This window comes from Linepithema humile, chromosome 5 (assembly GCF_040581485.1).
Source record: "Linepithema humile isolate Giens D197 chromosome 5, Lhum_UNIL_v1.0, whole genome shotgun sequence".
Taxonomy (NCBI): Eukaryota; Metazoa; Arthropoda; class Insecta; order Hymenoptera; family Formicidae; genus Linepithema; species Linepithema humile.
Window position 1 is genome coordinate 11,436,277 of NC_090132.1, and position 27,955 is coordinate 11,464,231.

Genomic DNA, 27,955 nt, shown 5'->3' on the forward strand with positions numbered 1-27,955 from the left:
ATTAATGACACTAACCGGGCAACAGTAGTCCTTTGCTTCCACTATGCAACTACCGATGATCACCCCTGGTTGTGTTTCCATTGTATGCACTATTCCCAGCGCATTTTTGCTTGTTGATGCTTTAATTATTGTCTCGCTTCTGGGAGCTAGTTTTATGTTGTTATGCTGAAATAGTTTGAATGTCGTTCCCTCGACCGTCAATTTCTTTACGGGATAGTCCCATTTCGTGACGTATTTGTTTAAAAAGTCCGCTCCTAGAATACCTTCGTATCCTATTGGAAAGTCGTTTTTTACTACATGCATTTTATGCATTATTGTTTTATCTTTTAATGTTATATGCGCTTTTATCACGCCTAACGTGTCAGCTTTCTGTCCCGTGGCACCGACTAACGTTACCGTTTCGTCATATACGGGTGTTTCTTCTAATAGACTTTTTATTTTAATCAGAGTTAGTGTAGCTCCAGTATCCACAAGCATTGTTGCGTGTTCGTTTTTCGCTTCCACTATTGGTAACGCGATTAAATCTAGATTTGCGTGTATTTTAGCTGTCTTATCTGTATGTGCTAACAACGCTTTTATGGGCCGTGTCTTTTTCTTGTTTGCTGCGTCATCTTCTTCGTCGCTGTCGGCCTTCTTTGCCTTATTCTCTTTAACTGTTCTATGTTGCGCGTTCTCTTTCGCATTCCCTTTTTCGGGTCGACCGTTTAATTGCCAGCACTCCTCCTGAAAGTGTCCGGGCTTTTTGCAATATTTGCAATATTTTTCTAATGCGTTTACTCTGTGTCCGTCAGCCTTCGGTAAACTGAATCGGTTCGCAAAACGACTTGTACGGCACTCACGCCCGATATGCCCCCATTTTCCGCACTTTGCACATTGCGGTGTCTTTTCCCGCGCTTTATTCGTGGTTTTATAATAGGCATTATATTTATTTAACGCTGGGCTTGGTCCTTGTATTTTTTCCTCAGCCGTTGCCACAGCAATAGCCTCTTGTAGCGTTCCGTAGTTCCTTGCGCGTACAATAGTTTTAATGTTATCTTGTAATCCTATCTGGAAATTTTGTAACGCCAAGTTTTGTACGGTGTTTTTAATAGTGTTTTTCTCCATAATCGTGTGAGTTTTTCCCTCTATCATTGATTCATAGAGTTTCATAGCGAGTTGGTCCACTCTCGAACCAAAGTTTTGAGCACTTTCACCTTGTTTTTGCTTCAGGGTATTAAACTCTAATTGTAGGTGCGTAACACTCTTATGTGTAGTATAACCCCTTTCTATTTCCTGTTTCAATTGGGCGAACGATTGGATATTTCTCGTTTGGAAATCAAGTAAGATTTTCCCTTTCAGTTTTGTGCACAGTATAGCCTTGAGTAATTGTAGCTCCTCTGTTGGATCTATGCTTTCCATCGCGTAGGTACTAGCACTTAAAAACTCCTGTATTCTATTTGATGTTGTTCCGTCGATTTCCGGTATTAGGCTTCGGGCTTCTTTCAACTGCATATAGTTGTTAGAATGGGTTGGCCTATTCCTTACGTCAGCGGGGCCTTGGCCGTACGATACGTTTATTTCTGGTGCGTTCATCGTTCCCCGTGACGCGTTATTTAATTCACGGTTACTAGTTGATCCCTGTTGCTGCCCTTGTATACCGTATATTTGTGCGTTAAATCGTTCGTGCAAGTTAAGTATCTGTTCATGTAAATGTTCTTGCAGCACTTGCGTTTGCGTTCGCATCTCGCTTATCGCGTCTGCTAGTACTCCGATCTGTGTCTCTATTAAATTCTCTTGTATGTCGTTTGTGGCATTGGTCACATCCCCGTCTATGTTGATCTGTCGCCGCGGAGGCTCTCCGTCCTCAATTCGTGCGGTTACGTCGTTTGACGGTTGTGCCATTGTTATTTCGTAGTTTAACTCTCGCGGATCAAAGATACTACTATCGTACGTAGTCGATGCAGTCTCAGTGCGCTCCGATATTCTACTCAATGGCCTCGTGGTTGTAGGCCTATCTTGGCGCGAATCCTCGCTTACTCCAAATATTAAGCTGTTATCTAATTCGCGAAAAGGATATTCTCGCGTTGTTTCAACGTTTTCGTCGACGTTCGCGACGCTTTCGTCCCTATCGTTTACTACGAATTCTCGCGGTGTTTCGCGCGGTTCCCTCTCGGGGTTATTCAAAACGTTTATTGCGCGTCGTCCTTGGTCGCTTAACAACCAGGATTGATTCGGTTGTAAACCGGGGTCGTTTTGACTCGGATTACTGCCTAGCCAATATGAAAAACCGTGTCCTTCGCGTCTTTCGGACATTCGCTCTTATTTTACTAATGTGTCTTTATTTCGACTTACATTAATACGCTCGCTCGCATGGTGTTGCGTTGCTCGCTGCCCAGTGCTTCGTGGTGAGGTAGGTCACGTCCCGTTCTCGCTGTGCAGTGGCCCTTGCTCGGATTTCGCTGACTCTGCTTGGTCGTTGTGCTCCGTGGGACTTTCTCAGCTGCTTATTGCTCGAACTGCCTTGACTGGACCGCTTCCTCGTGGAGGTTTTATTTTCTCTTCTCACTTTCACTTTTCGCACTTCTAGTTTCTGCGTTGTTTTCGGCCACGCTGTTCCCTCGGGTTGATCGTCTTGGTCCTGCTGCCGTGCCCAGGCCACCAGGGTGTCCACCAACAGCCGGACTACGGTGAAGAAGACGGATCCCACCGCTGCCACCAAAATTGTTACGCCGTGCCCGTGACTCAAAGATCTCGTCGCGGGCCAACGCAGGATTCGGGATCCGTCGTGTAGGGCCAAGGGGGTTGATCCAAGGGAGATAATTATTGAACGATGTTCAATGAGAAATAAAATATCTTTATTCACTTAACACTCGCGTACACTTTATTTAACGACTTCCTCACAGTCGTTACGATCGCGTAAGATACAAACTCGGAGTTCGCGATACCGACGTGCAGCTCGTGCTTAGATCAAACTTAAAACCCGTGGTGACGATCGAGTCACCTTCTTTTATACAGATCAGTATCGAGGTTAGCAACGTCTGCTTTCCGTGAATGCTGATCTACTTCGCTTGTTTGTGAGGCAATCCGCCGATCGTTTCCTCATGCGGTTAACGCCTCAGCGTTTAATTATAATCGATTGTTACTTGTCTAAAGAATAGCATTGGCCAATATCTTTGTTAATTTTAAATACCTTATTCGTCTTTCTAAGAACGTGCGTCGAGTTGAAAGTTTTATTTGCTAATTCTTTAAACAATAGCGTTGCTAAATTAAAATATCTCGTTGTAGTCTTTCGACACACAACAGCGGTAAAAGCAGCGTTCTCACGGTGGATTATTTTCCACCGATAGACTTAAGCGATGGGGACTACGAGCTCGGCCTAACAACGATGGAGACCTACAACACGATTCCGAACGTGACGGTAGCGAACAATAAATTTTATTTCGACGACAATGACGAAGAAATTACAATTCCCGAAGGATCGTACGAATTGGACGCCATTGCTTCTTATCTGAAACGCGCGATACTGCAAAAACGAGGAAAAAGTGAAGAGCAAGATTATCCATTGTCACTTCGTCCCAACGTTAATACCATGAAGAGTGAAATCATGTGAGCTTTTCGAATAAATTTCGCCAAACCGAATACCATCGGACCGCTGTTTGGATTTTCGACGGGTCGTATACTGGAACCGAGAAAGTTGCACGAATCAGATTCCTCGGTAAACATCGTCAACGTAAACATTATTCGAGTGGAATGCAGCATAACCACGGGTGCGTACGCCAACGACAGGTCGGTGCACACGATACACGAATTTTCACCGAACGTGCCTCCGGGATATAAAGTCTCGGAAACACCGGCGCAAATCATTTACCTTCCGGTCATCGCGAGGAGCGTTACCGATATCACCTTGCGTGTGGTGGATCAAGACGGACGATTGATCGATTTTCGCGGAGAGGAGATTACCATCAGACTGCACTTGCGGCGACGTGGTGCGAGGAAATGCTCGTGTTGAACGAACAGCGAGTGATTGAGAGAACAACGAAAATTGGGAAAACATCGCCATTCAAGAGGCTCAGTACGACGAACGTAAACTTTTTAAAATCGTTGGGATTCGTTGTGAGAAACGTTTAAAGAGATGGATATACTCGACATCGCTGACGAGCCCGTCTTCGACGAGCGTATCGTGAAATATGAGATGCACACGTACAATCCGTACGCTAACACGACGTTGGGACACAGCGACGAGATACGAATACCGATACAGCAACAGGATTTGTACACGTTACCGTGTGAGAGTTTTCTCTACGTTGAAGGAAAACTCGTTACTTCTGCCGATGAGAATAGAGATAACGTGTGTATAATGGGAAATAATTGTGTCGCGTTCATGTTTGATGAAATGCGATACGAGCTCGACGGAGTTGAAATCGATCGTAACAGAAACGTTGGAATAACGAGCACGATCAAAAACTATGTATCGCTGACGACGGAGAAGAGCAAGACGCTGAAATACGCATCGTGGAATCCGGATGGATATTCGTTGCTCGATGGAAACTTTAATTTTTGCGTTCCGCTCAATACTCTTTTAGGATTCTGCGAGGACTACAAACGGATTGTAATCAACGCTCGTCACGAACTTGTATTGATACGATCGCGCAACGATAACAATTCTCTCGTTGGACGAGCCGGTGCGAATCCGACGATCGAGCTACTCAAGATACAGTGGCGAATGCCGCATGTATCTCTGAGCGAAGTCAACAAGCTGTCTCTTCTTCGAACTTTGGAAAGCGGACGATATCTGAGCGTGTGCTTCCGTTCGTGGGATCTGTACGAGTTTCCTCTGCTGCAGAATACAACGAAGCATTCCTGGGCGGTCAAAGCCGCAACGCAATTGGAAAAACCGCGATACGTAATCTTTGCTCTCCAAACCGGTCGAAAAAACGTACTGTCTGAAAACGCTACGCAATTTGACGCTTGTAAACTTACCAATGTGAGACTGCATCTGAATTCAGATTTTTATCCGTACGACGACATGAATTTGGATTTCGACAGAAATCGATACGCTATACTGTACAATATGTATGCGCGTTTCCGCAAAGCTTATTATGGACAGGACGATACGTATTTGGACATCGATGAATTCTCGAAAGCCGGTCCGTTCGTAGTCATAGATTGTTCGCGACAAAACGACTCTGTCAAGAGCGCCACCGTTGACGTGCGAATAGAATTTGATTGTAAGGAAAATATACCGGCCAACACCACCGCCTATTGTCTCATTATACACGATCGAATGGTCGAATATAATCCGCTGAACAACATTGTGCGCAGACTCGTATGATTTTTTTTTATAAATTGGAGATGCGTACGCGGACATGTCAGTTTTCCGACGGTCGACGATGATGTCTGACGTACCAATTTTCGTCGATCTGCAAGGTTACGCGTTCAACAACATTTTTATCGTGAAAGAGGTAGCGGTACTTCGCGATGGCGAAACGTTATCTCATTACGTATTTCGTGAACACGTACCGTGGTATCTGTTGACGAAATCGGAAAAATCGCTGGCGTGTTGGTTACGGATACACCACCACGGCTTCCGATGGGAAGATGGACACGTCTCGTACAGTCAGATGAAAAGTCTTATCAACAATGCCATTGGTACGGAACCGTCTCTGATATACGTGAAAGGACTCGAGAAGAAAAAGTGGTTGTGCGAGATTTTGGAAGATGATGTAGAGATTGAAACAATAGATGCGGATTACGAAGATATCGCACGCCTGACGAACTTGGATGTAATCGGAACCTTGCGCTGCGCGTATCACACGAGACATTGCGCTATGCGGAATGTTTGCAAATTGTACAAGTGGTGGTTTGAGCGTAACAAACGTGTAAAACAACTATGATTTATGCTAATAAAATGATGTGTATCACACTCGTATGACTTTTATTCCACCTTTTACCCATCACATAATCCACCATATAATATGGTCTATTGCTTATCTCGCAGTAAAATAGGACGTTGAATAGGATGGGGAAAGAGTCTGGTAAAAAAAAATGAAAAATTAATTTATTTAATATAAATAATATTTATTAAAAAACTAAAAAAATATATGTACATTTGAGCGAACAGAATTTTTTCAATTGTATAAAAAATGTTTTTCCGACGCCTTTCCACCGCCGCCGCATCGATATCCCTCCGCTTGCCTCGTTTCCTCCGTTCTTTCCTCGCGAGGAATCGACTGGCGAAACCGACGACTTCGAAAGCGCGCCGCAGGAACCTCGCCCGACCAAGTTTTCCTCCGACTCTTCTTCTCCACCACCACCTGTTTGAACTGCAAAAAGTCAAAATTAAAAATTAATGAATTAATTAAAAAAATTTGAGTATGAAAATATAAAATCGAAAAAATTTGTAGTGTTAAATCAACTCACCTCTCGATTTTCTTCTTTTTACTTTACTCCCCCGTTTGATAATTGTAATCGGGAGAGTAAGAAATCACAGGGGGGCTGTATCCTGTGAAAATTTTATTGTTTAAAAAAAATAAAATTCGAGCATAAAAGTAACTGTAAAAATTTTCAATCTTTCTTACCTCTGTCACCCATTCCCCATCCGTCTTGCGCGTAGCCTTCCTCATCCCCTCCTTCATAATACCTCTCCTCTTCCTCAGTCTGTAATTCCTCTTCCTCAGTCTGTAATTCCTCTTCCTCAGTCTGTAATTCTTCTTCCTGCTCTTCCTCCTCCTCGCGAAGTGAGCTCGTCGATTCGTCACTCGCGAGATCGACGAGCTCAGGCGTTAGAACAATTCGAGCGCGAGCTGAAACATTAAATTTTTTGTAAAATTTCCTAATATAAAATCGATGCTGTTATTTTATTTCATATAAATAATGTATGCAGCGACTTACACGAGGGTCCGGCTTCGTCGCTCGCGAGATCGACGAGCTCAGGCGTTAGAACAATTCGAGCGCGAGCTAAAACATTAATTTTTTTTTTGTAAAATTTCCTAATATAAAATCGATGCTGTTATTTCATATAAATAATGTATACAGCGACTTACACGAGGGTCCGGCCTCAGGCGAGGTATCTGCTCGACGTCTTACCCCGAGACGTCGAGTAGCTCGCTCGTCACGGTTTTGACGCGTACCACGCACCACACCCTCCACCACCATGGTTTTTTTAGGTGTTGAATGTTGTAGCGTTCCTAAAAAAAAAAAAAAATGATTTTAATTTTTTAAAACTTTGTTTTAATATTTATAATACAAAAAAAAATAGAAACTTACCATTTTTTACCGCACCATGATAGCAATTCGACAGCCTGATGATATAGCCTCCCACATCCTCTTCCTCGTTGTCGTTGAACGCTCGCCTTGTCTCGATTATTTCGCCAGCAATAATCAAGAGCTGCAGATAAATCGAAAAATGTCCCAAACGGAATAAAACCGCGAGCACCGCACTAGGGCACGCACCCGCAAACTTTGCGAATACCGCATAATTATTATCGTCGTTGTCGGATAACGATGATAAATAATTATCGATGTATAGCCCGTTTAAGTTACACGCCAATCGCAAACACGAATCAATAATTTTCCGCAAACTAGACATTTTTAAAACGAATAATTAGCTCCCGGATGATTTCCTACGTTCCACTCGAGCCTTGAGAAGTTAATACGTCGATGCAATAGTTAATCCCGGCTTATATACCCTTACATCAAAGATGCCGCTAAATCTTATTATAATCTAATTATGTTCACAGATAGCTAACATTTGTATCGATATCCACTATAGTTTACAATAATATGTCGAAGACGAGATAACTCGCTCGACAGCAGCATTTCCTTTTCGAGGAACAGTAATCGTGGATCTAAGGTTTCGCTAGGACGATAGGTGCTAAGCTATTCGTCGCTAACTAACATTCGTATCGATATCCACTATAGTTTACAATAATATGTCGAAGACGAGATAACTCGCTCGACAGTAGCATTTCCTTTTCGAGGAACAGTAATCGTGGATCTAAGGTTTCGCTAGGACGATAGGCCAGCGTATCATATTTCCATTTATTCAACGTCTATCGTACGTCTTTGAACCTCTATCGAACGTCTATCGTATATCTTTTAACGTATTGTTGAACGTCTTACGTACAACTTTTAACATCTTTTGTACATCTTTTCAACATTACTTAAACCACTTTTAACATCTATCAAACGTCTTTTAACGTTTATTACTACAGCGAAATTGACGTTTTTGCGTCGAGCTGTATATAAGGTGTGCGGAAGAGAGAAATTTATCAGTTCAAAGTGTGCACGCGGTGGAGAAAAAAGTATAGAAAAATGGAGCGTGATCAGAATAGAAAAAATTCCGAATACGAGAAGTGTAAGGATTGCGGAGTGTACCACAAGCCGATAGGTGTGGTCGAGCCTCGTCCGAGAACGACTCAAGCGCCTCCCGTCCCTCCTCGTAATCGTGAAAGGCGTTAAAGGCTCGGTTGAAACAATTTTTTTTTTTTTTTTTTTTTTTTTTTTTTTTTGTATAAAAAAAAAAATATGAATAAAATTTGTTAATACTAATCTTATTGCGATTTTTTCTCCTTTCACCTACCATCCTTAAATTACATATTAAGTTTAGATTAGAGTTCCTATTAAATTTATATTTTTACCGCGGATAATTTGTATTAAGAAGAAAACATAAGTATATTATTGGTGTTTAGAATAAATGCATAACTTAAATAATTCACTCTATATTATTCGCCACAATTAAAAGAAAAAAAAATGATAGTCACTGGTCCGCTCGTTTCCTTCTATCGTGTAGTGTAACATGACGCGCGCGCTTATCTCGCAGTAGGATAGGTCAGTGAATAAGATGAGGCACAGGAATAATAATTCAAATTATTTTATTGATAAATAATATTTATTAAAAATAATTAGTTCCGCATACATGGTTCAGTGTTGTATACTCCGTTATCCCGGTTCTGCAAAAACATTGTTCATTCTTTTCTTGCACCGAGGTGTTGCATACTCCGTTCTCCCGGTTCTGCAAAATGTGTACGATCGATGTTTGATGTTGAGGAGTTGTGTGTACTTTGTGCAAATGTATCGATGTCGGCACCTTCTCTGGATGCATTTTTCTAATTTTTTCCAGTATCGCTGATCTATACTGCTTCGGTATCATATAATATATGTAGTCATAATAGTGTGAAGAGATCCTTGATATTAGACTATCCTGAGCGCATAACGAGCACAACTTTTCCATCAATATCGGCAGGATAGATTCTATTAAAAACGTCGAAAATTCCTCCTCGGAATATTCTAGTACACTGTCGTCAATTTCACTCGTCCATTCGATAAATTGTTGTCGAAATATAGTATCCGGAATATATGGTTTAATGAATGCAGGAAATGTTGTATACTTTTCAATTATTTCCTCACTGCTTTTATACTTCCTTCTACATTCCCGACATGTTGTTAACCAATCTGTGAGAGTACTCAGATTTTCCTCTCGTAAGGCGAGACTGTCTTCCATCTCTGTAATAAATAAAAATTATTAAAATAAAAAAATATCCAATTAGTTATTACGCATTCGAAAAATGTGTATTAAAGATATTTTAAAAATGTGTACTTTACCTATTTCAGTTTGCACAGAGTGCAATCTTTCCTGTACGGTGGGGGCCCGTCGATGTGGTCACGCTGCCACGACTGGTTGTAGTGCAACGAGCACCGACGATAACCTTGCACTTCCGGATCCGCTCTTAAATGATCCGGTAGCCTATCCCACACGTGATCCACAAACCGAGCAAAGTTTTTTATAAGAATCACTTTCGGCACGATTTCTAATTGCTCCGCGGACAAGCTCAGAATGTCACGTTCGTCCAATAGCGCGATGAACATTTCGACTGTTATACCACTCGTTCTTCGCGGGCCTTATATACCCGCTTGTTGCACACGACACTGATTAAAACTATCGATTTGTATTAACAATCCTCATCTTATCTCTTCCGGGAATTATTTTGTTGCATACAAAATTGAAATCTAACAACATGGCGCCGAAAAATGTTGACGTGGCTGCCTGTTGCTATGGGCTTTTGTTCTAAAATACAGCGATGACGCAATCCGTAAACCTGCACGAACCTACATACTATAAACATTGCGATTCCAACAACATGGCGCTCTACTTTGATGTGTAGAAAAAAACCATAGGATGTAAACAGTTCTCTTTCCAATAAACAATCCTTATCTTTTCCGGGAATCCTTATCTCGCGATTTGTATTAACAATCCTTATCTTCCGGAAATTATTGTAATCTGATACCCCTACCACTCCACATTTACCCCCTCTCCTCCAAAAACGATGACGTTATTACCCCCTCCACTGTTATCCGATACCCCTCTTCCCCTCTTCACCCGCACCCCCCTCATTGCCCCATGGGTTAGAACCCCCATAGTATAGCTACTATTGAAGAATGCCTAGATAGTTTTAATGAGGCAACATTTAAAATATCAGGAGTATTATATATAACTATTTCTTTAATTATTCTAATCACATGTGGAATTTACAACAATCTTGATAATCTCCTCTTACGCCTAACAACAGTAGAAGGAAAAACATTTTGTTCAGGCCTTATTGAATCCATAAAAAAGAGACTGTTTATTTACGAAACTAGAACAATACCTAGGATATCTACAATTCTAGACCCTAGGTTTAAAAAGAAAGGCTTCAAGTCTGCAGAAAATGCAAATCAGGCAGGAATATTTCTTGAAAAAGAAATGCATACTTTAATGAGAGCAGCAACTCAGGAATAAAATAAACAACCAATTAAAAAATTACCTAAAAAGTCACTTTTTTCATTTATAGAAGAAAGAGCTGGTGAAAAGTCAAAGAGTACATACAAGCAGATGTCATTATATGTCAGCGACAATACTTAGAAAGACATAATTCTCCAGGAGATGCAGATCCACTTTTATTTTGGAAGGTATTTTAAATGCAATTTTAGATATTTTTATTTTATTTTATTTTTCGATAATATATCTATTTTTAAAAATATTTTTAGGTAAATGGAGACCTTTGAATCCTTTGCCTGAACTGTGCAAAAAATATTTTTGCATACCAGCATCTTCTGTAGACTCGGAAAGGATATTCAGCAAAGCTGGACTGATAGTATCGGACAGAAGATCAAGAATAAAAGACAAAAATGTTTACATGCTCATTTTTTTTATTATTATTTCTTATATTGTGTTGTTTCTTTAAAAATATAAGAAAAATTTTGTATTTTTAAGAATTAAGTTTATAGAGATTGTTGTGGGATCTCGTTCAGGAGAGGCTCGGCAGGAGGATAATAGATATTTTTTCTTTTATGACTTTACTTTTCTATTATAACTTCTCTTTTTATTAATGCGAATCCTGTGTTATAGCGTAGTGTACAATATTTTTAATTTGCGCGTTCTTACTCTTAATTTAGTTTCGGCAATGGTCAGCATAAGACGAAAGATACGTCCATTGTTCTTAACTGCTTTCTTTAGACCCTGTTCTCGTGGCTTCGCGGCGGTTGTTTTATAATCTCCAAAACTGCAACTAATTGCAGTTTTGAAGGTCTTTCGATCGGACGACTTCTGTCCAGACGCTGACGAATCTTTTGTGAACTCGTCAGCCTTTCGCATTAGGCGGAATTTGGTTTCTCTCGGATTTTGCTATTCGTTCTCCGGTAGCTCGTACGAGCCGGAAATGCACTGAGTGTCAGCGCTATTCTATATCGTACCTTTATGTAACCCTTTTTTAATATTATTTAGTATTGATATTATCCTAATATTTTAATTACTCTATTTTATATAGACTATTTTATTATTATATTAGTTGTGGCTTCAGGCCCACAACAAGATACTTACTTTAATAAGTTTCATAGAGTTTAAAGTACGTAAAATAGTCAACGCGCGCGCACACACACACACGCGCCCACACGCAGAAGCACATGCACACGCACGGAGGGAGGGAGGAAGGGAGGGAGGAAGGGAGAGAGAGAGAGAGAGAGAGAGAGAGCGAGAGAGAGAGAGAGAGAGAGAGAGAGAGAGAGAGAGAGAGAGAGAGAGAGAGAGAGAGAGAGAGAGAGAGAGAGAGAGAGAGAGAGAGAGAGAGAGAGAGAGAGAGAGAGAGAGAGAGAGAGAGAGAGAGAGAGAGAGAGAGAGAGAGAGAGAGAGAGAGAGAGAGAGAGAGAGAGAGAGAGAGAGAGAGAGAGAGAGAGAGAGAGAGAGAGAGAGAGAGAGAGAGAGAGAGAGAGAGAGAGAGAGAGAGAGAGAGAGAGAGAGAGAGAGAGAGAGAGAGAGAGAGAGAGAGAGAGAGAGAGAGAGAGAGAGAGAGAGAGAGAGAGAGAGAGAGAGAGAGAGAGAGAGAGAGAGAGAGAGAGAGAGAGAGAGAGAGAGAGAGAGAGAGAGAGAGAGAGAGAGAGAGAGAGAGAGAGAGAGAGAGAGAGAGAGAGAGAGAGAGAGAGAGAGAGAGAGAGAGTAAAGGGAGAAAGGAAGCGGTTAGGGAAAATGAGGAAAAATAAAGCAAGGAAAACGGAAGTCCCAATCTGTAGGCAACGTGTGTGTGTGTGCAGTAAAAGTCGAGTAGGGGGGAACGTAGAAAGTTCGCTCCTGCTCGACGTATAAATAGTATAAGTTAAAATAGTTACAAGGAGACATAAGTTTAGTTTGTATGCCTGTAAAAAAGTTGTAAACAAAACTCCGTGAGAAAGTAAATAAAGTGATTGATATAACCAAAACGACAGACTGATAGTATGCTTATATCGCAAAATTTTTCTTTGCAAAAAGAATGAGCAAACAAAACTACGTACTAGTACTTGTTGCAATATTCAACAATGTATTTTAAAAAATTTCAAATAAAACATTTTATTTCATATATTTAACATTTCTTGATGCGTGCTTGGAAATAATATTTTTAAAACGTATTCAGTAAATCGAATAAAATATTTTTATATTTTGACTGTAATGTTCAATTATGTATTTTTAAGAAAAATTCCAAATAAACGATTTTGTATTCCATTTCTTGCGTTCGTTTCCTTCCCCTTTTCGCATGTTTCTGCACGCTCCACTCGCCATCGTCAATTCATACAGCACGCTCAATCTGCGAAAACGGGTGGCTGACGCTCACACGGTTCACGCAATATCGCGCACGCGGCCCCTTATCCATCACGCCAAATATCAGACTAAAAGCCGCATGATCATTCGTCGTTGCGACGTAATTTGTTTTCATGTTCTATACTTGTCAGAGTGTTCGGGGCCCTGTGAATACATCTCTTCCCTTCCGATGTGACGTCGTTTGTTTACATGCTCCATATCTGCCAGAGAGTCCGAGGTACCTCATACAGACGCGGTCCCACCAAAAATACATCCCTTCCCTTTGTAGACTAGAGGTGACTGTGCGACGTCTTTTGTTTTCATGCTTTATACCTGCCAGGCCCCATAGGCATAAATAGGACCATACGACTTACTTCATTAGATCTATAGGTAGCCCAGCAGACTAGGACCAGAACTAGAAATCCAGCGATCCAGGTTCGAACCCAGCTTGGATTTTCTCAATTTGGAAAAATAAAAATTTCCGCCATCTTGTCAACATCCGCCATTTTGTAGACGTCCACCATCTTGGGCTCACTGACCTATCTTTTCCCCCCTCTCTTCCCCTCCCCCTCTGTTTTGACGCCAGATCATAAGTAGGTCAGTGGGTCAAATATGGGGTAGGTGGTGGGGGTTTGTTGTGACGCCCCATACCTGCCATATCAAGAGACACGGTAGTGTCTCGCGCCAAGTTTACGCGCAGCGCATATGACGCGCGCGACATGACGCGAGACCGACCGTGTATCTTTACGCGAGACCGAAAGTTGAGACGAGCCGAGATTATCGGATCTCAATAACGGTTGGGCCGATCGATTTCAAAATAATCTCAATCGATAGCGCGTATGCGATTTATATTATTAAAGTATGCTTGTTTTTGCCGTACGTGCTGTATATTATGAGATATTAATTGCTAAAGTTAAAATGTCGTAAAAATCATGATCGCCTGAAATGTCGCCTCAAAATGTCGCTTCAAAATGTCGCTTGATTGAAATTTTAGACGGTAGGTGCGCTGGTATAGCGATGATGAACATATGTTATGTCATATGTCATAAAAAGTATTATTTTAATCACATTTATTATAGAATCAACGATTCTATATTTTAATATTTTAATGAATTAATAAATAACGCAAGTGTTAATAATAATAAATAACGCAAGTGATATTAAATAATAAAAAGAAACGCAAGTGAAAGTGAAATGTGTATGTGTATATATGTATACTACCAGCTGATATCTATATTATAATAAATAACGCAAGTGATTAATAAATAACGCGTGTTAATAATAATAAATAACGCAAGTGATTAATAAATAACGCGTGTTAATAATAATAAATAACGCAAGTGATATTAAATAATAAAAAAAAAACGCAAGTGAAAGTGAAATGTATGTGTATGTGTATATATATGTATACTACCAGCTGATATCTATATAAATCATTATTTATTACAGGATAATTACAGGATAAGAAGATTATTATAGATATATAATGTAAGTGTGTGTATCTATATAAAATATAAATCAAGAGATAACCTTTCCTGTTAGTGTTTTTATTATTTATTACAGGATAATTACAGAATAATAGATAAAGATGACGTTTTTATAGAGAAAAGAATTTAGAGAGAAAAGAAATAAGTATAAGGTTAATTAAAAAAATGATTTAACTTGTTTTTTTATTTTACAGATACTTAAGTATAGAAGATAGATGAATCATGTGACATTTATACATAAATAAACAGATCTCTATGCAAAATGTATAAAATTTGATGACACGTTGAAGACAGAAGCATGGAGCAGTGTATATATTATATACTTGACGATTATTTGACAGCTGCTTTACTATATTATAATATCCATTTCCTCAAGTTTGCGAGCAATTTCAGGTATTCCAATATTTTATTAAATTTAATGTTACATATCAATTAATGTTACGTATCAATAGACAAAAATATTTATAAGCAAAAGATTATTGTTCTGTCTTTCAGGAATTATTCATGCATTACAGTGGACAAGCACTATTTTAAAAAATCAAATGACATTTAACAATAGTAAACTTTTCAAAAATGTTAAAATATGTATGAAAACCAGAAAAAGATATATCGATATACAGTGATTATGGTATATAAAAAAATAACCAATCTCTTCTCTGATGTTAATTATAAAAATTTTATTATATATATATATATAAAATTATTTCATTATCTTGTTTCAGATGTAGCAAAACACATCTTTGTCTAAGCAGACAGTAAAATGTTTTAAAAACAGTCAATATGAAAATGGTCCAATTTTGAATAATGAAGTTGTCACTAATAATGAACATTTAGATGCAGATCTATGTAGAGAAGTTTGTAATTAAATCGATTGGTGTTCGATTCTGAAAGAATTTTGAATACAAATTAGGGAATGAAAATTATTAGTATGAATTCTTTGAGAATAGTATATTCTTTATTAAAATCTGAATACATGTAACTTCTTATATAATATTTAAAATCTGAATACATGTAACTTCTTATATAATAATGTTAGCATAAACTTTGTTTTTTTCTTATTAACTTACAAACTATATATCTTGTAAGGAATAAAAATCCAGCGTATAATGGATATATGATAATGTTACAATAAAAAACTTTGATTTTTTAACTTATAAACTATTTAATGGATTCATATTTATGTATGAATATATTCAGCGCATATATGATAATGTTACAATAAAAAACTTTGATTTTTTAACTTATAAACTATTTAATGGATTCATATTTATGTATGAATATATTCAGCGCATAAGAGACATATGTAATCGCTTACGATGTTACAATACAATAAAAAAAAACTTTCATTTTTTCTTTTAACTTATAAACTATTCAAAATTTATTTTTGAATATACGCAGCGCATAAAAAATATATGTATATTGCAATAAAAAAAATTTTGGTTTTTACTTTTAAATTAACTTACAAATTAGATTGTTGAATACCCCGCGCATATAATGGTAATGGTTACAATAAAATATATAATGATTACAATAAAATATAATGGTTATAATCAAAAAACTTCAGTTTTTCTCTTTTAACTTACAAACTATTTCATTAATTTATAAATACTAAAAAACTAACATATATTCATATCAAAAACTAAAAATATTAATTGTAATAATTATTTGTAATGGTTATACCGCTTTTTTTGCCGCCTCGACCACCTCTCCAGTTTTGGCCACGGTTCGAAAAATTTCTTTTTAAACGTTGACCCGCTCTTTTCCATCTTTTGGCTGTAACAAAAAGTAATTGTTCAATTTCAAATACATTAATAAATTATAAAAGAAACAAGTTAAAAAATTTATACTATTTCAAAAAAATAAATAAGTTTTTATTATAATGTAATTGGTACTTACGTTGTACAGTAACCTGCTCTTCTTCTTTCTTCTGTGATGATGAAGGCACTGCTGGCACCTCTCGTATTGGCGGCGATGGCAATAGCGATTGCGATGGCAGTGGCAGCTGCGATGGCAGTGGCTGCTGCGATGGCAGTGGCTGCTGCGATGGCAGTGGCTGCTGCGATGGCAGTGGCTGCTGCGATGGCAGTGGCGGTTTCGATGACTGTGGCAGCTGCTTCGATGGGAATGATGGCAGTGACGACTGCTGTGATGATAGCAGTGGCGGCTGCTGTGGTAGCAATGGCGATTGTGATGGCAGTGGCGGCTGCTGCAGTGGCAATGGCGATTTCGATGGCAGTGGCGGCTGCTCTGATGGCAGTGACGGGGGTGGCGGTGGTGGAAATATTTTTGATCTTACAGCTGCTAACTGTTGTCGCAGCTGTATGACCTCTTCTTCTAAAGCAACGTTGAGGAATGTTGCGTCATCACCTTCGAGCAGTTGTGCTTCTTATGACACTAAAAAAATAATTATATGAATAAAGTACAATTTATTGAATAACCTAGAAGTCAAGCATTTTTCTTTTTTATTACTAATGAATGCCGAACTGAATCAATTACTTTTTTAAATTCATTGAATAACCTAGAAGTCATGCATCTTTTCTTTTTTACTAATGAATGCCGAACTGAATATCAATAATTTTTTCAATAATATTACATAACCTAATCGTGTATAAGAAAAAAAAAATTACTAAGTATTCATATTTCCGTTCGACTTTATCAATAAAAATAAATATATTTTTATTACTTACTTTTGATATGTGATAGTAAACTGAATCAAACTGGATCAAAAAACTGGATGGCGATATTAACATTGATATACAAGAGATCATATATCACACGGCAAGGACTCACTCTGGCTACACATCGAAATGCACGCATGTACGTATGCGCGAAACGCCATATAAACGCGATTCTTAAGCCTCTTACACAATGCCAGGCAACAGGTAATAGGAACAGGAAATAACATAGGAGAGAGAGAGAGAGAGAGAGAGAGAGAGAGAGAAAAAAGCTATTTCTCTCTTTTTCTTTCCTACATTATTCTCTATTCCTATTGTCTGTTGTCTGGCATTGTGTAAAAGGCTTTAATTGGCTGCGTATAGGCCCCGTCTGCTAGAGTCTTATGAGCAGTACAAACGGTGTCTCGTGATTGGTTAAGATTTTCATTACGAACGTGATAAATTAATGTCTTTTCTACTATTTCTATATTAGCGTTTTCGCTTATACGGATCGATCGAGAGTTGTTAGCGTTTTTGCTTATACGGATCGATCGAGAGTTGATTAATGACGCCATGCATTGTCTCCGCCAATAAAAAACTTGAATTTATAGTAAAATAATGATTATTTCGACGAATCAAAATTCGTATAATTGAAAATGCTATATGCAATTATTAAGAACCAGGATATTTGTACACTGGCTTCGAATGATTCGTTCTTAGAAGTAGAAAGGGGAAATAGGTGTGTAGCCAATAGCCATGGCTATACACCTATTCCCCCTTGTCCCGCAAAGGGAATCTAGGAACGAATCATTGGAGGCCAGTGTATGACATATGTATCTGCACACAGGACACGACAACGCTTGCCGTATGGCAAGATTCAACGTGGTAACCAATCACAACTTACAGCTTTTCTATAAGAGCAAAAAACTGATTGGCTACTGCGTCGCCTTTCAGCCCCGATCTACAATAGGTGTAGTAAGCTTTAAGCCGTAAGAAGTTGACCAATTACAGTCGAGTATTTTTTTATGCTTTGTCTGTGATTGGTCAATTTCTTACGGCTTAAAGTTTACTACACCTATTGTAAATCGGGGCTTACCGCGCGGCAAGCGTTGCCATGTCCTGTGTGTAGAAGTCATTATGATACATATTACATTTATTTAACAAATAGTAGTACTATCTATGTAGATATGATTTATGTTTCTTCTGTGAGTAGTACTATCTATGTAGATATGATTCATGTTTGTTATCTGTCAGAAAATTGCTTTATATATTATTAAATATAAAAGAAAAAGAAGAAGCTGTATTACGCAGTTGTTGAGGTATGTGTAAAATGATGTTATTAATTAGAGTTAATAAATGTGGTGCAGTTTTTTGTATAAAATGAATTAGAAGTCATGCATCTACATTCTTGGATAAGGTAAAATTCATTATAATTATAAAAATAATCTGTAAATATATTCTCGTGTCACAATTTCATTGTAATAAGTTGAAGTCATTAAAGTAGAAATTCTTTTTTCATGTTATAATATGTAATAGAATGCATAATAAATATGTCAATTATTTTGTTAACTTTTCCAAATTTTCTATTTCAAATTTTCTACTTTTATTTGAGACACAAACAATGTTTAATATTGTGTAATACTTTAATAACTAATTAATACTATTAATTATGTTTTGGAATATATTGTAAAAATTAATGTATGCTGCAATACAAGATTTGGTATAATAATGAAAAATTATGTATGAATAAGAATAATCATGTAGTCATATTCTATAATATCATAATATCATACATATATAATAGAATAAGAAATGAATAATATCTTAATCGTTTTGTTATTATTGTCATGATAGTAGCAGGCTCAATGTCTTAACTCATAAAATTATTATAAATTATTGAAACTAAATATTAAACAAATATTAATTTTTAAAAGCTGCAGAATATTGAATTAATTTTTAGTAATTTTATGAGTTAAGACATTGAGCCTGCTATCATCACATAATATTAACAAAATGACTGAGATATTATTTATTGCTTATTCTATTATATTGTATGATATTAGTAGAATATGATGACTTTACATGATTATTGTTATTCATACATAATTCTTCATTAATATACCAAATTTTGTATTGCAGTAACAAATTTTAATTTTTATAATAAGAAAAGAATGCAGTACATTGGAGATCAAAAAATTTGGAAGAAGAGAAAACAGCAGTACATTTATAGTATATTCCAAAACATAATTAATAGTATTAATTATTTATTAAAGCATTACATAATATTAAACGTTGTTTGTGTCTCAAATAAAAATAGAAAATTTGAAATAGAAAATTTGGAAAAGTTAACAAAATAATTGACATATTTATTATTCATTCTATTATATATTATAATATGAGAAAAGAATATTTTTACTTTTATGACTTCAACTTATTACAATGAAATTTTGACACGAGAATATATTTACAGATTATTAATTTATTAGTTAATAATGATGAATTTTACCTCATCCAAGAACGTATAGATAGATACGATTAAATATTTATTTATATTTATAGAACGTTCAGGAAAAATCTAGGCTTAAAAAATTAAGGTGCTTGGAGATTATCAATACCAGCGATCAAGGTGCTTCGGATTTTCAAGGTGCGGAGGATTTTTTAAGTGTACGTTAGGTAAATTATATGGAATATTACTATAAATGTATTGCTGTTTTTTCTTCCAAATTTTTTGGTCACAAATGCACTGTATTCTTTTCTTATTGTAAAAATTAATAATATATGCTGCAATACAAGATTTGGTATAATAATGAAGAATTATGTATGAATAAGAATAATCATGTAGTCATATTCTATAATATCATAATATCATACAATATAATAGAATAAGAAATGAATAATATCTTAATTGTTTTGTTATTATTGTCATGATGGTAGCAGGCTCAATGTCTTAACTCATAAAATTATTATGAATCAATGAAACTAAATATTAAACAAACATTAATTTTTAAAAGCTGCAGAATATTGAATTAATTTTTAGTAGTTTTATGAGTTAAGACATTGAGCCTGCTACCATTACATAATATTAACAAAATGACTGAGATATTATTTATTGCTTATTCTATTATATTGTATGATATTATATAGTAGAATATGATGACTTTACATGATTGTTCTTATTTATACATAATTCTTCATTATTATACCAAATTTTGTATTGCAGTAACACATTATTAATTTTTACAATAAGAAAAGAATACAGTGCATTGGAGATCAAAAAATTTGGAAGAAGAGAAAACAGCAGTACATTTATAGTATATTCCAAAACATAATTAATAGTATTAATTATTTATTAAAGCATTACACAATATTAAACGTTGTTTGTGTCTCAAATAAAAGTAAAAAGTTTAAAATAGTATATTATAACATGAGAAAAGAATATTTTTACTTTTATGACTTCAACTTATTACAATAAAATTTTGACACGAGAACATATTTACAGATTATTAATTTATTAATTAATAATGATGAATTTTACCTCATCCAACAACGTCTAGATAGATACGATTAAACATTTATTTATAGAACGTTCAAGAAAAATCTAAACTTAAAAAATTAAGGTGCTTGGAGATCATCAATACCAGCGATCAAGGTGCTTCGGATTTTCAAGGTGCGGAGGATTTTTTAAGTGTACGTTAGGTAAGTTATATTTATTTTATTTTAATAATGGCTGCTGTGCGCCGATATAAGGCTGCTGTGCGCCGATACTAGGCTGCTGTGCGCTTGCAAAAAAGGCTGCTGTGCGCCGATACAAGGCTGCTGTGCGCCTGCAAAAAAGGCTGCTGTGCGCCGATACAAGACTATTGTGCACCTGTAAAAAAAGCTGATGTTCAACTGCGAAAAAAACTACTGTGGTTGATACAAGGTTACTGTGTGTGCGCGCTTATAAGAATACAATATATTTATTTTAATATCACAAAAATGTCTACGAAAACAAAAATGACGTTGAAACCAGATCAGAAAAATATTATTGCTCAAGGTGAGTGGTTAAATGATGAACATATGGATCATTTTAACCAACTTTTAAGAAATTGCTCAGATTATAGACCTGAAGGAACATGGAAAATACAACTTCCTCAGTTTATAGAACCTGTATCAGAAAATAAGAAACATATACAGATATTATTCAGTTCAAATAATCATTGGGTATGTGGTTATTATAATAGAAAAAATATATTTATCTATGATTCATTCAATATGAAAAAATTGCACAAAGATCATGAACAATTTTTGAGACGGTTATTTCCATTTTATTCTTTTAATGAACGGCCTGTCAAATTTCCTATTGTGCAAAGTCAACTGAATTGTAGCGATTGCGGTGTTTTTGCAATAGCTTTTGCAATTTCATTGTTATTTCATATTAAACCTGAGAAAGTGAGGTATGATCACAGCTTAATGCGTTCACATTTAATAACAATTTTTGAATCTAATGTGATTGAGCACTTTCCCCAAGATTTAAATTATGGTGTTCCTCAAAAAGTACTTTTATTAACGTTAATAAGAGAAAGAGAAGTTAAAGCAACTCGTTTATATATAAAACGTCAGAATAAGAAAAACGAAAATAAATGCAATCAAGAAGTTACTAAAACAAAAATGTCCAGAGAAATAGGAAAACAGATGACACTGTCATCAGATCAGAAAAATATTATTGCTCAAGGTGAGTGGTTAAATGATGAACATATGGATCATTTTAACCAATTTTTAAGAAATTGCTCAGATTATAGACCTGAAGGAACATGGAAAATACAACTTCCTCAGTTTATAGAACCTGTATCAGAAAATAAGAAACATATACAGATATTATTCAGTTCAAATAATCATTGGGTATGTGGTTATTATAATAGAAAAAATATATTTATCTATGATTCATTCAATATGAAAAAATTGCATAAAGATCATGAACAATTTTTGAGACGGTTATTTCCATTTTATTCTTTTGATAAGCGGCCTGTCAAATTTCCTATTGTGCAAAGCCAATCGAATTGTAGCGATTGCGGTGTTTTTGCAATAGCTTTTGCAATTTCATTGTTATTTCATATTAAACCTGAGAAAGTGAGGTATGATCACAGTTTAATGCGCTCACATTTAATAACAATTTTTGAATCTAATGTGATTGAGCACTTTCCCCAAGATTTAAATTATGGTATTCCTCAAAAAGTGCTTCCATTAACACTGATAAGAAAAAGAGAAGTTAAAGCAACTCGTTTATATATGAAACGTCAAAAAGAGACAGAGCAACAAAAAGCAAATCAATTACAAAAAAGTGGCGAATTTAAAAAAAAATTAAATAAGAAAAATGAAAATGAACATAATAATGAAGAACGATATAAACAAAATGTAGAAAACATTTCTGCTCTAAAACGGCGTCAATATGAAAATAATTTGGAAGAAAATTGCAGTAAAAGGCAGTGTCTATATGAAAATGATCCGAAAAAACGTCAACATGAAAATGATTTGGAAAATAATCATGCTAAAAAGATGCGATATGAAATAAATTCTGTTAGGCAATACACATGTCATGCTATAGTCTCGCAAAACGAGAAGAAAGAAGAAAAAAAAAAAGAAAATAAAAGCATCAAATTTGTAAACAAATGTAATGTAGCAAAAAAAATTATTAAAAAATATAAAAATTTTCGGTGTCAAAGTTCTAAAACTTTAAAATTTCAGAATTCTTTGACAGTAATTAAGAAAAATATTGTTGAAAAATTAAATATTAAAGGTGAAATTGAAAAACAATTAGAAGCTGATAAAATAATACGTTGGTGTATGCATATTAAGAACGGTTATATTCGCAAGATGTATAGCATGTTAGCTACACTTAAAAAGAAATCAGAAGTCTTCTTGACTCTTGTCGATAAGTGTTGCGGATTTGATGAAAAATTAGATGCATTATGTGGAATATATCTAGACATACAGCTTCATCTGAAAATTACTTTATAGAGTCCACATATCATAATGTAATTTTTGAGGAGTCTTTAATAATGAATATGGAAGGACAAGTTGTAAATGTATTACCTTTGACAATAGCACAAGCAAAAAAATCGTGGACGTGTAGTACTACCTGTAAAACTGACAATCCAGTTTTACTTGAACGGTATCAAAAATTTCTTGAAACTGTTAGTACATGTACTGTAAAAAATATACTTACATTGATAGAAAATATTCATACGTGTACAGTAAAAACTTCGAATATGAAATTGGGTCATGCACTGAGTTGTTATAGTAATTTCACTCTTTGTAAAGCAATGTTTATACCTATTCTATTGTTATCGCCTCATTTTCCAAAAGTGAGAAATATGATGAGTTCAGTTTATCGACTTATAAGTTTTTATAAAAAAATGTTGAGTTTAGATAAAGCATTAAATTGTGCTGATTTGGACACGTTAAATAAAATTGTAATTGCTGCACAAGAAAAGGCAGATATACACAAACGTCAGCAAACCGATGCAATTATGAGTGATGATGATATCTTTTCCAAATATGAAAATGCGTTTAAGGCCTTGAAAAAACGTCTAATAGACACACCGCGTTATGCTTGTGTGTCATGCGAAAAACTTTGTTATAAGAAAAATGTTTCTGAAGTTGGAAAGATTACAGCAAAAATAGACAATCCAGTTTGGAAAGATTTAATGGCACACGTGGAGAAACAACAAATTAATCCACAATACATATGTATTTATTGTAAACAAAAATTTTGTAACAATATGACGCCTGCTTATTGCATCTTCAATAAGCTTTTCACTGATAATGTGCCTAAAGTAATATCATCTCTTAACGCATTTGAAAAGATTCTTATACAGAGAGCTAAAGCATTTCAAACTGTTGTTAAAATGGGAACTGTTATCAACAATAAATTACCTGAAAGGCAAATGGTACAAAAAGTTAAAGGTAGAACATTTCATTTACCACTTCCTATGCAAGAGACATTAAACAAATTATGTTCTAATACTGATGCGATAAATATCAATCATGAATTATATATTTTAGTGAGAGGTATTCCCACAAAGTCAAAAATTATCTGGGAAGAAATGGTAAATGTTAAAAAAGTATTTGATGCGTTAATTTGGTTGAAGAATAATAATCCTTTCTATGCTGAAATAATATTACCTGATACTCATGATGATTTATGTTTCAAAACATTAAATAATAATCTGGAATTTCAAATACAAGAGGACGAAGTTGTGGAAGAAGATGAAAATGCTACAAAAGATATATCGGATGAGGAACATGTGTCATCGAGTAATAATTTAGGAACCGAAATGCAAGGAACGAAAAATCTTAAAGATGCTGCATTGAATCAGCACGAGGCAATGCTAACTCAGGTTATCGATGAAACTGATGGTTATTATGAGCAATATACTATATATCCTTTATATGAAAAAAGAGAAAATAAAACTGCAACGGCTTTATATCAAATGCTGAAAGTTCAAGATTTACCTTTGGATAATCGTGAAAAATGTTTGGATATGTTGTGTTTTCCAGATTTATATCCTTTTGGTATAAATGGGCAGCATGAAACTAGGACGGTTAAGCTTCATGACCATGAATTTATTAAATGTCGTTTGATGTCTAAACATCCACAGTTTAGATTAAATCAACAATACTTATTTTTTTTGTTAAACAATGCAAATATGCGTCAATTAAGTCGTGGAATTTTTCATAAAATGCATGTAACTAATCCACAAGACAGTTTTACGGTTACGGAATATTTACGCGCAATGGCCAATGGACAGTTAGAATCTGATTTGAGCACTATTTTTGCGACATTAAAGAATACGCAACAATTCTGGATGAAACCGAGAAATAATTTAGATTGTATGACACGACATTACGGACCTGCAACGTGGTTTTTAACATTAAGTCTGAATGGTTATGGGAAGAATTGGGTGAATATATTCGTGAAGTAAATGGATGGTGTGATTCTTCCGTATGCACTAGTGTACTTGTTGCCAGAGATCCTGTATCAACATCAAGATTTCTCGATAATACGTTTCGTGCGATGCTTGACTTTATTTGTTCCAAAGATCATCCGATCGGAGAAGTTACTCATTATTTTTGGCGACGAGAATATCAAGGTAGAGGCATACAACATTTTCATTTATTAATTTGGATAAAAAATGCTCCGATCCTTGGTGAATCTTCTATTGAAGAAGTTTCCAAATTTATCTTAAAATATATAAGCTGTAAAATGCCAGATCGAAATATTTCACCACTATTGTACAAACGTGTCAATACTCATCAACGACATAAACATAATAATTACTGTCTCCGTTCTAAAAAAGTTGAACGTAAAGTTATTCGGATATGTCGTTTTGGATTTCCTCGTCCTGTTACTGAATCGTTACATATAAGAGATATTACAAGTGCCATAGCAGGCAGAAAGCAATTAAAACATAAAAGTAGGCTTTATGATCTTCCGCGGACTGAAGATGAAAAAGATATTAATGATTACAATCCTGCTCTTTTTACTGCGTGGGAAGGAAATATGGATATACAATTTATTGGCGAAAAGTCGACACTGCTTACCTGGTACATTACTAAATATATGAATAAAGCAGGAAAATGTGAATTATCCGATACTATTATTAACAGTAAAAATAATATGAATAAATCATTGGCGAGCTATCTTTGGAGTATTGCCTTGCGATTTACGAGTAATAGAGAATGTGGAGCTCTTGAAGCAGCTGATACATTACTGAGTATTTTTTTATGTGGAACTGATCCAAATACAACTATTAGATGGTTAGATGTTAATCGAATAAGATGTAGAAAATTAAAAACTCGTCAAGTGCTTGAAGCACTGGAACTTGAAGATCCTTCTTCGACAGATATATTTTGTGAATCTTGGATAGATAATCACTATCCACAGAGACCAAAAGAATTGGAACATATGTCTCTTTATGAATTTGCAAAATGGTTTGATATCACAAAAATCAAACCACGAAATGAATTGGTTGAATTCTATGAATTTAATGATAGGTATCTCAGACGACGACAGCGTGGATATCTTATTAATCATTATAAATTTAATCCTAATACACAACCAGAAAAGTATTTCTTTTCATTATTACTTTTGTTCCAACCATGGAGAGAATTTGAAGAGATTAGAAATGGATGTAATACATACGCTGCATCATTTCACACGGTAAAACTACATCTAACGGAAGCATTACAATATCATGAAAAACTAGAAGAATTGCAAAAAGCATTTGACACTGCTAATGAGTTAGTTCAGCAATATTTAGATGAAGTAAAAAAACAACATGAGTCACAGGATGATCCTGACAATCCAATAGGTGTTCAAAATATAATAGAAGCCGGTGAAGCGATGCAAGATTTTAAGGATCTCTGTGATAAGAATAAAAAAATCGATGTATTAGAAATGATCGAGAAATTAAATATGGATCAAAAAAGAGTATTCGACAGAGTTATTACCACTGTAGAATCAGATGATTCAAGATTGCGATTATACGTTAGTGGAGAAGGTGGTACTGGAAAAAGTTATTTAATTAAAACTATTAGATGTTGGATAAAAGAAAATCTAAAGAAAGATACTGCTGTAGCAGCACCTACCGGTATAGCAGCGTTTAATATTGATGGTTTGACAATTCATAGATTGCTTCAATTACCTGTTGAACATGGTAGTACTCCTGTATATAGACAATTGTCTGATCATGTGTTGAAACTTTTACGAGAGGAGCTTGATGATGTTATTCTTTTTATAATTGATGAAGTATCAATGATATCTAATTTGACTCTAATGTACATACATCTTCGATTGTTTGAAATATTTGGTTCCATTGATTGCCCTGATGGTTGGTTTGGCAAAAAGCATATTCTTCTCTTTGGAGATTTGCTTCAATTACCTCCTGTATATGAAGATTCTGTTTTTGTAGATTTGTCAAAAGAAAAATTTGATAAATATATCGGTTGCCTAGGGAATGTGAATTTGTGGAAAACATTATTTGATTACGATGAATTGAAAATTAATATGCGCCAGCAAGGAGATACGTCTTATCGCGATTTATTGTCAAGAATTCGTATTGGTTTATTAACAAAGTCTGATTGTGAAATGCTAGAAAGTAGAAAAATGTCTTTTAAGGGAGATTCCTTCGCGCGCGCGCGAGTCTAGATTGAATGAATTATGTGATTTTATTAATAATTTGCCATCAGACACCGTTTGTTTACTGCCCACTTGTCATATGTGTGATGTTTTAAATTCTGCAATGTTAAGTCGTATTGCTTCCAAAGAAATATTATTAATTGCTGATGATATAATTGATTGTGTTCCATATCTAAAAAATAAAGTATTAAAAGTGTTGGCACATAATGATGATGATAATTCTAAAACAGCTGGACTTTCGAAAAAAATTGTTATAAAAATTGAGGCAAAAGTGATGATAAGGCGTAATATTGATGCTAGTTTGGGTCTTGTAAATGGTACAATTGCTAAAGTCATTTCAGTTGTACAAGATGTGTCTACTGGTTCTGTAGAAAAAATCAAGATTCTTTTGCCATCAGGTAAAGAATATTTTATTGAGAGAGTGAGTGTTAAATTTGCAATAATGGAAAAAGCATATGTTATTAGAAGACAATTTCCATTGTGTTTGAGTTATGGAATTACTGTTCATAAAAGCCAAGGACTAAGTTTGCAAAATGCTATTATGGATATAGGTAATTCTGTATTTAATCAC

The 27,955-nt window shown here is 35.5% G+C and overlaps 1 protein-coding gene and 2 long non-coding RNA genes across 4 annotated transcripts; 1 reads left to right on the forward strand and 2 right to left on the reverse strand.

Annotated features, from left to right (window-relative positions):
- Positions 1–6,187: 6,187 nt before the first annotated feature.
- Positions 6,188–8,501, reverse strand: LOC136999873 (uncharacterized). 2 transcript variants are annotated; one of them, XR_010890142.1, is made up of 3 exons: positions 6,558–8,501; positions 6,400–6,481; positions 6,188–6,302 (listed from the first exon to the last, which is right to left on the reverse strand). It is a non-coding gene; the product is annotated as an uncharacterized lncRNA (long non-coding RNA). The 2 variants fall into 2 exon arrangements; XR_010890141.1 differs by having other exon boundaries at positions 6,400–8,501.
- A 306-nt stretch (positions 8,502–8,807) lies between these two features.
- Positions 8,808–10,368, reverse strand: LOC136999874 (uncharacterized). The gene is made up of 2 exons (XR_010890143.1): positions 9,583–10,368; positions 8,808–9,483 (listed from the first exon to the last, which is right to left on the reverse strand). It is a non-coding gene; the product is annotated as an uncharacterized lncRNA (long non-coding RNA).
- A 15,182-nt stretch (positions 10,369–25,550) lies between these two features.
- LOC136999986 (ATP-dependent DNA helicase PIF1-like) lies at positions 25,551–27,534 on the forward strand. Its single transcript, XM_067355375.1, has one exon. It carries the CDS (start codon positions 25,747–25,749, stop codon positions 27,391–27,393), a length of 1,647 nt encoding a protein of 548 aa, XP_067211476.1. The 5' UTR covers positions 25,551–25,746; the 3' UTR covers positions 27,394–27,534.
- The last annotated feature ends 421 nt before the right edge of the window (positions 27,535–27,955 follow it).

What these genes read in the sequence shown, in the direction of transcription:
- LOC136999986 (XM_067355375.1), top strand. Translation starts at nt 25,747, where the DNA reads ATGGATATACAATTTATTGGCGAAAAGTCGACACTGCTTACCTGGTAC.